General features: G+C 43.6%; 1 protein-coding gene across 1 annotated transcript in view; it reads right to left on the bottom strand.

The window, feature by feature from the left end:
• Positions 1-6,114: 6,114 nt before the first annotated feature.
• Positions 6,115-8,881, bottom strand: part of HACD1 (3-hydroxyacyl-CoA dehydratase 1) — a 77,188-nt gene continuing 74,421 nt past the window's right edge. The window contains exons 6-7 of the mRNA XM_044294351.1: positions 8,588-8,766; positions 6,115-6,534 (exon numbers count right to left, since the gene is read on the bottom strand). Of these exons, the coding sequence (XP_044150286.1) occupies positions 6,452-6,534; positions 8,588-8,766 (262 nt within the window). The 3' untranslated portion in view covers positions 6,115-6,451. The remainder of the gene's footprint in view (positions 6,535-8,587; positions 8,767-8,881) is intronic.

The raw sequence follows: 8,881 nt of genomic DNA, 5'->3' as shown, positions 1-8,881 counted from the left end.
GGGCTTTGCCTCCCTGGTGGGTTTGCGGGAACGCCTAGAAAACTTTCTAGGCGGTCCCCCCCAATCCTTACGTCCCTGCTGTCCTGGTCGGCCTCCGCGGGCTTGTCTTCCCCTGCCTCGAAAGGGCTGTTGGGGAAGGCTCTTCCCCTTTTTGTCTGATAGACCCTCCATAATGGTGCCTAGCTCAGATCCGAATAGACGATTCGGTTCAAAGGGGAGCCCACAGAGGTTGTATTTGGACGCGTTATCCGCGTTCCACGGTTTGAGCCACAGAGGTCTCCTGGCGGCAGACACTAAAGCCATAGTCTTGGCCGCCAATTTTAATTGGAGTTGAGCTGTGTCACAGAGAAAATCCATAGCCAGGTTGACGGACTTAAAGGCAGCGAGGATATCATCCCGAGAGACACTCTGGTCAACATCCGTCTGGATCTGGTTCAGCTTGGTTCTGAGGAAGGAGGAGACCTCTGTGGCAGCAATAGAAGTCGAGGCCGAGGCTGCGGCCGCCGAGTAACCTCTTCTGAGGGTGCACTCTGCCCTCCTATCTAGGGGGTCCTGCAGGCTAGACCCATCATCTGCAGGGACCAGAGTGCGCCTGGACAACTTGGCTATCGCCATGTCCACCTTAGGAATGGAACCCCATGATTCCACTAAGGGTATAGCCATAGGAAACATTTGTTTGAACTTCCTGGTAAGGACTGGGCCTTTTTCTGGCTTTTTCCACTCCGTGCGCATCACAGAGAGAAGGGTCTCATCTGCCCTAAAGACCCGCTGGGTCCGGCAGGCGGGATCGGAAGACTCCCCTACGTCAACATCATGGTCCCCCGACCTGATGGACCTTAGAAGCTTCTGGGTCTTTTCCGGCGGAAAGAAGCCAGAAGTCGCTTCTTCCTCATCCGAGGAAGATGACCCCACAGAAAGGGGCATAGGCCTATCGGTGGGGGCGGGCACCTCCATAGGTATATGGGAGGGAACGGGTAGTCTCTCGTTAAGGAGACTTACGACCCCCTTGATGGAGTCGTCGACATAAGTCTTAGCCCACTGGTACATATCCTGCATTGAAGGCTCAGTAGCAGTGGCGGAACGACAGCTGTTACATCTGGAAAATGGGCAGCTGTCCTCAAGAGGCGTATTGCAATCATAGCAAGCCAGGTGTCTCCTCTTGGCGGCTAATTTCCGTGGCTGATCGGGCTCTGCAGGAGAGGCCATAGCTACAAGGAAACAAAAGGAGAGAAATTTTAACATCATAAAAAAATGGAAACAAAGAAAAAACCCTCCAGATTAGCACGAACCAGAGGAGAGAGCAAAGATAGCTGTTAAAGCAAAAAAGACCGGTCTGAAGGCAATGTCTCACAAATGACAGGAGACTCTGGAGCTAGCTTGTTAAAGCAGCGCAGCCAGAGACCGACTGAGGGAATCAGGGAGCTTAAATAAGATAGCTCCGCCCAGGGGAGTGGTGAAGCTCAGGGCTTTAAAACCTCCCCCTGAAACAGCTATAGAAAACAGCCTTCCCTTGTTAAAAAAGGGGAAAAGAAGGCCTAAGCCTAAGTGAGAGTGTCCCCCCATCACCTATTCCCCCCTGTGCATAAGAAAAACAACAGCCGAAGCCCGTTCGGCAGACGCCGGGGAAACCGGAAGTGACGTCGCGGCTAGGTCCGCGTCACTTCCGGTTATGGCGGCGCCCAGGCAAGCTTCGGAGCGCTGCCGGCTATCGCAGGGGAGAAGACGGAGGGACAAGCTGTGAGCAGGTGAAACCACACTGCAATGGGGCGCAAAGAAAATAAGCGCATCCATAGGGGACTAAAGGAGACCCTCACAGGTCACGCTAACGTCCCAAAACACCCTGTCTAAAATAAATAAACCAGGGAGAGACTCGCCAGTCCACCTGTCCAAAGGACAGAAAAAAACACGGTGGGCTGGGGGATGAACCCCTCCCTTTAAGGGAGCTGGAGTTCTTTTATTGGTTTAGGTCTTTGGGCTCATTAAAAATTCCGCCGGTCCTACCAGTCCACGGGGGGCAGTTAACCCCATCTGTGCTGCTGGTAGGACGTAAGGGAATAAATAATTTAACCCCTTCAGGTAACCCCTTCGGGGCCAGGCCATTTTCTGTTTAGTTTTTTTTTGTTTTTTTTACTTCCTTTCTTCCTAGAGCCATAACGTTTTTATTTTTCCATTCACATAGCCGTATGAAAGCTTGCGGGACAAGTTGGAATGGGGTGGAGTTAGTAAAAACACGATTCCATGACATCTTTATGGGTTTTGTTTTTACGGCGTTCCCTATGTGGTAAAACTGACCTGTTCCCTTCATTCTTCGGGTCAGTACGATTACAGTGATACCACATTTACAGTGCTTTGAGAAAGTATTCATACCCCTTGAACTTTTTCGCATTACACCCACACACTTAGGCTACATGCACACGACCGTTGTGTGTTTTGCAGATCCGCAAAGCACGGAAGCCACCCGTGCGCCTTCCGCAATTTGCAGAACGGCCCATTGTAGAAATGTTATATTTTTTTGGTGGGGCTACGGAATGGAGCAACGGATGCGGACAGCACACGGAGTTCTGTCCGCATCTTTTGCGGCCCCATTGAAGTGAATGGGTCTGCACCCGAGCCGCAAAAACTGCGACTCAGATGCCAACAAAAACAACGGTCATGTGCATGAGGCTTTAAATGTATTTTTGGGGGCTTTATGTGATAGACCAACACAAAATAGTAAGGATGTGTAAAATAAAAAGAAAATGATACATGGTTTTCAAAATGTTTAATAAATAAAAATCTGCATTTGTATTCAGCCCCCCTGAGTCAATACTTTGTAGGACCACCTGTCACTGCAATTACAGCTGCAAGTCTTTTCGGGTACCATATGTCTCTACCAGCTTTGCATATCTAGAGGCTTACATTTTTGCCCATTCTTCTTTGCAAAATAGCTCAAGCTCAGTCAGATTGGATGGAGAACAGCAATTTTCAAGTCTTGCCACAGATTCTCAGGCCAAGTTCGCACTTCAGTTATTCGGTCAATTATTTCCATCAGCAAGAGCTCATTCACGCGGCCGTTGCCCCGCCGTGTCCGTATTGAGGCCGCATACGGCAGATCCGCAATACACGGAGCATCGGCCGTGTGCACCCCGCATCACAGATGCGGACCCATTCACTTGAATGGGTCCGCAAACCTGGAGATGCGGTGTGGAAGCACAGATCGGAACCCCAAGGTAGCACCCTAGAGTGCTTCCGTGGTGTTTCTGGCCATGACTCCGCACCGAAAAAAAGTAATGCATGCACTACTTTTTTGCAGTGCGGACTGTCGGTCCACGAGCAGCAGGGGCCCGGCCAGCACACGGTAATGAGCGAAAACCAGGTTCGGGTCAAAAATACAAAACAGGTGCAAATCTTGCCATTTCACCTGATCTCTGTGCAGACTTCACTGTTGGTTTTGGCTCACAATAACTGATGGAAATAACTGACCAAATAACTGAAGTGTGAACTTAGCCTCAATGGGATTTAGGACATTGACTGGGCAATACTAACACATGAACATGCTTCGATCTAAACCATTCCATTGTAGCTCTGGCTATATGTTTAGGGTCGTTGTCCTGCTGGAAGGTGAACCTCCATCCTAGTCTCAAGTGTTTTGCAGCTTTCCTCCAGGATTGCCCTGTATTTAGCTCCATCCATCCTCCCATCAACTCTGATCAGCTTCCCTGTCCCTGCTGAAGAAAAGCATTCCCACAGCCTGATGCTGCCATCAATATGTTTCACAAAGTTGTTCAGGGTGACGCGCATTGTTAATTTTCCACCACACATATCGTTTTGCATTTAGTCCAAAAAGTTCAACTTTGGTCTCATCTGACTACAGCTCCTTCTTCCACAGGTTTGCTGTGTCTCCTACATTGCTTGTGGGAAACTGTAAATTGACTTCTTATGGCTTGCTTTAAAAAATGGCTTTCTTCTTGCCACTCTTCCATAAAGACCAGCTTTGTGAAGTATACGACTAATAGATGTCCTGTGGACAGATTATCCCATCTGAGCTATGGATCTCTGCAGCTCCTCCAGAGTGACCATGAGCTTCTTGGCTGCTTCTCTAATTAGCAATCTCCTTGTCTTGTCTGTCAATTTAGGTGGACGGACATGTCTTGGTAGATTTGCAGTTGTGTCCTATGCCTTCCATTTTCGGATGATGGATTGAACAGTGATCTATGAGATGTTCAGAGCTTGGGATATTTATTTATAACTTAACCCTGCTTTACACTTTACAACTTTATCCCTGACCTGTCTGGTGTGTTCCTTGGTTTTCATGATGCTATTTAATTACTAACATTCTCTAAAAAACCTGTGAAGCCTTCACAGAACTGCTGGAGTTATACTGAGAATTAATTACACACAGCTGTACTCTATTTACTAATTTGGTGACTTCTGAATGCAATTATTCACACTGGATTTTATTTAGAGGTATCAGAGTACAGGGGGTGGAATACAAATGCACACCAAACTTTTAAGATTTTTATTTATTAAAAATGTTGAAAACTATGTCATTTTCTTTTCTTGGTCTATCACATAAAATCCCAATAAAATACATTTATTATTTGTGGGTGTAACGTTGAAAGATATGGAAAAGTTCAAGGGGTATGAATACACTGTACATAGTATTTCTGGTGTTTTAATTGCATCGCTATATTCTGACCCCATTATTCATTTATTTTTTATTTTTTTCTGTCTATGGAGCTGTGTGAGGGTTCATTTTTTGTGGGGCAGTCTGTGGTTTTTATTTGTGCCATTTTGTGGAGAGTGTGCAAGACTTTTTGATCACTCTTTATAAAAAAATTTGGGGAGGTGAAGTGGCAAAAAAATTATGAACCAGCAATTTTGATGTTTTTTTCCATTATGCCCTTCTTCTTAGAGTTTTATCACACGGTGATGCCTATGATGTTTATTTTTTTTTATTGTTTATTTTTACTCTAATTTTGGGAAATTAGAATTTCCATATTTTAAAAACTTTTTTCTTTCTATTACATTTTGTGAAAGATCCCCTAGGGAACTTGATTGCATTTTACTCATTTTTGGCTAAAAATCATATTTTCAATTGCCCTTTATTAAAAAATATTGAGCCATTCTGTCACAAAGGGTTAACTGTTTTTCTAACTGTGTGACTGGTACATTCGTTTTCATTTTGTGCTGGACATCTAATAACTCTTATCTCTAAACTACTAAGAGGTCATAAACACTCGTTTAAGCCACATTCCTATCAGTAAGATAAGAACTGAGCTATAAGAGATAAGTAGTCGTCTACTCTCCAGATGATGGAAAAGACAGAAAATCCACAGGCAGCTAGTAGAGCTTGTCAGCTATGTACACACAAAAGGACTCCAGATTTTGAATAAAGACCAAGTGAAAAAAAAATGTTTAGTTTAAAATAAGTAGAATGCAATAATTGCCCCCAAAAGGTGTATATAGCCTTTAACTACCCAACTTCCACAGTAGATTTGAGGTGGGTGGTCAGGAAGGGGATAAAATGTACTATTTAACATCTATTAAAAATCATATTACTAAATGTAAAGAATATTAATGCTAAGGTTGCACGGGATATTAATGCTATGGGTGCACAGACCATAGAGAGGTAGATGCTATGGGCCTCCTAGAAGGGGAGTCCCTTATTTTAATTGATGGTGAGAATGTGTGGAAAGATCCCTTCTCCATAGGTCTTTCAAACAAGAATGGAATAAACTAAAAAAATTATTGAAGGAGGATAAAAACAAACAACCATCCTCAAGTCCTCAAGTCCTCATGGTAGCATTATGGTTATATTGGTCATGCTTGGACTGGGGTTCCTCGGGCCCACCAGAGGAAATTATTCTTGGATCCTAAACCCTTGTATCAATAAAGTCTAATAGATTTTGATTCAAAGAAATAGACCTATTGGCTCCAAACGTTTTTTTGTTTTTTCTCCTGTATCTTTGGGGTCCACTCTGGTATCAGAACCTGGGCCCACCAGAGGATCGCTTTGGTACTATGGTGGGCTAGCAATAAAAAGCCGGACGAGTTACACCTCTCAGTAAATATATGATATGTGGTGAATGTGCAATAGAATTGTACATGACATGACCATAACAAAAGCCTGGCTCTGTTGAAGGACATATATATTTGCCGACATGTGGTCAATACAGATATACAGTACAAAAATAAAGAGTGTGCTTCAAATCATTGTTGCTTCACTTTTGTGTTTTCTTTATATAAAAAGATCACAATGCACCATGTATACTTAAGGGAGCATGAGTCAGTGTCGGTCTTGATTTCAACCTATAAAAAAGAAGGGTACAGGCCAGAACGTAGGATCGGAAGGCGTTAAGTCGTTTGAGGTTATCCAGGATATTAAACCAATAGGCCCTTTGCTGCATTTTGACTCTGGAGGTCAAGGCTGGTTGTATGAAGAGAGTCCTATAGATTGTGCTCTTTGGGGTTAATCATCCTTTTCAACAAAGACTTCTCCGTGCAGAACTTTTCTTCTTTGACGAAGCATATGAAAATATAGCTGGGGAAACACTGAAAGGAAAAATAACAATTTTAGTAAAGAACATTGTGGAGACATAACTACAAAAATAATTGTGATAATATTACAAATTTTCCTTTGATAAAATTAGCGGAATTGTAAGGAGGTACATTCATGAGAAAAACTAGGTACAACCTCTTACATTCTACGGTTGTATGTATCAGAACATAATTTAAAAAATCTGGTCCTTGAACCATAAATTTCTGTATGACTTCATCAGTCTCTCACATAGTTCTGGAGAAATTTTGCCCCACCCTTTATTACAAAGTTGATTCAGTTCATTGACGTTTGTGGACATAGGTATATGCATACTGTAGCTCTCTTAAGATCCCACCACAGCATTTCAATTGGGTTGAGGTCTGTGCTTTGGCTTCGCCATTACAACACTCTGATTCTTCTCTTTTGAAGCCATTCTGTTGTAGATTTGCTGGTGTCCTGGGGATCATTGTCCTGTTGCATGGCCCAATTTTGTCTAAACTTTAGCTGCCAGATAGACTGTTTCACATTTGACTCTAAAATACTTTGGTATACAGATCATGGCTGACTCAATGACCGTAAGGCGTCCATGTCTTGTGCCTGCAAGACAAGCCCAAATTATCACCCCTCCAATTGATAGTTAGCATGGAATGTTTGTCTTCAGGTCCTGTGTTTGGTTTTTAGCCAAACATGGCTCTGCTCATTATGGCCAGACACTTTGATGTCGTCTTTCCAAACAACATTGTTCCAGGAGTCTTGTGGTTTGTTCAGATGCAACTTTGTAAACTATATCCGTGCTGCCATGGTCTTTTTTAAAAAGACAAGGTTTTCTCCTGGAAACCCTTCCAAACAAGCCATACTTGTTCAGTCTTCTTCTGATTGTACTGGCATGAGCTTAAACATTTACCATGCTAACTGTGGCCGGTGGAATTTTAAAAGTAGCTCTTGGGTTTTCTGCAGTATGACCTGTATGGTATGACTCTGAAAGTGGACATAGCCTGTAATAAAAATTTGAAGAAAGAAGGAAACTACCTAAAGTCATAAGAATAAGTATGCCCTTTTTGAATTCGGTGGTTTTACATATGGTGTCTGTGTTGCTCCCTTCTTCATTTGTGCCCGCATTGCTGAGAAAAATAAAGTGTTAATATATGCAAATGAGCCTCTAGGAGCAACGGGGGTGTTGCCGTTACACCTAGAGACTCTGCTCTCTCTGCAAATGCCGCACCCTCTGCACTTTGATTAACTTAAGGAGAAGTAAGGGCCAAAAGTGATCACATTTATACTGCCTGTCTCAGTCAATCACATTGCAAAGGGCGTGGCAGTTTCAGAGAGAGCAGAGCCTCTAGGTGTAATGGTGACGCCAGGAGCGTACAACGATCTTATAGGGCACCATAGAAAAACTTGATATGGGCCCCCTGCACCTAGTTTCCCAGTGTACATGCGTCAATTACCCCCCAGGCAATGCAGAACATGTGCAATGTACCATATTTTGACAAATGTTTTTGTTTAATAAAATACAAACTGCAATAAAAAAAAGTTGCCTTTGGCCTGACTTTTATGTTGGAAAAAGTGGAACAAGTGCTTCAAGTGGAACAAGTGCTTCAAGTATTCTGAACACCATATTTTTGAATGTATTTACACCAGAAAACTGGCATCAATACAGTGATAAATCTCATGCTTCTCTTTAATTACAAAGCTAGCTGCCAGTAGCCACCACTAGGGGGAGCTCAGTGAATAGGAATTTATACCTGTACCAAAGGAACTATAATATTCTCTTTGTACTGAGCTCCTCCCAGTGGCAGCTGTGTGAAAATGCAGTGTTTTCACACGTGGAAGAAATGAACATGGGACCAACACAGATGCCTTCAGCTGCCAAGCGGACATGCAAAAGGTCAGCCAGTTCCATAGGTACAAATCTGCTGAGAGATGCCCTTTAAAGTCAATAAGAGGGGCAGCACTGAACACTGTACTGTTCAATAAACAATATGTAAAGGTTAAAGCTCTGGGAAGTGAAACATTCTTTTTTCCGGACAGGTCAGTGCCTGAGGGATGTATTTCGGAATGACTTACGTGGTACATAGAAACACATGACAGCGATGAGAAAGTAGTAGTAGTCGAAGGACACGTTGTATTTGTTCGGAAGCCTCAGTGAGTACATCCCCGTCTTCCGCACATACGGTAAAGCAGCATAAATTGTTAAGAGTTCACCCGCTACGCCGAGGGGATACAATACAATAAATAAATTATACCTGCGGGGGAAGAATGGAGGAGAGAAGAGCATTAGGCACGGCGACATCATTCATAGCAGTGAAGACACATGAGGGTGAGCGCAGGACACACGCAGAGCAATGAGCAGGAATCCAG

Source organism: Bufo gargarizans, chromosome 5 (genome assembly GCF_014858855.1).
Source record: "Bufo gargarizans isolate SCDJY-AF-19 chromosome 5, ASM1485885v1, whole genome shotgun sequence".
Taxonomy (NCBI): Eukaryota; Metazoa; Chordata; class Amphibia; order Anura; family Bufonidae; genus Bufo; species Bufo gargarizans.
The sequence above is the reverse complement of the archived record's forward strand: the minus strand, read 5'-3'. Positions and strand labels throughout refer to the sequence as shown.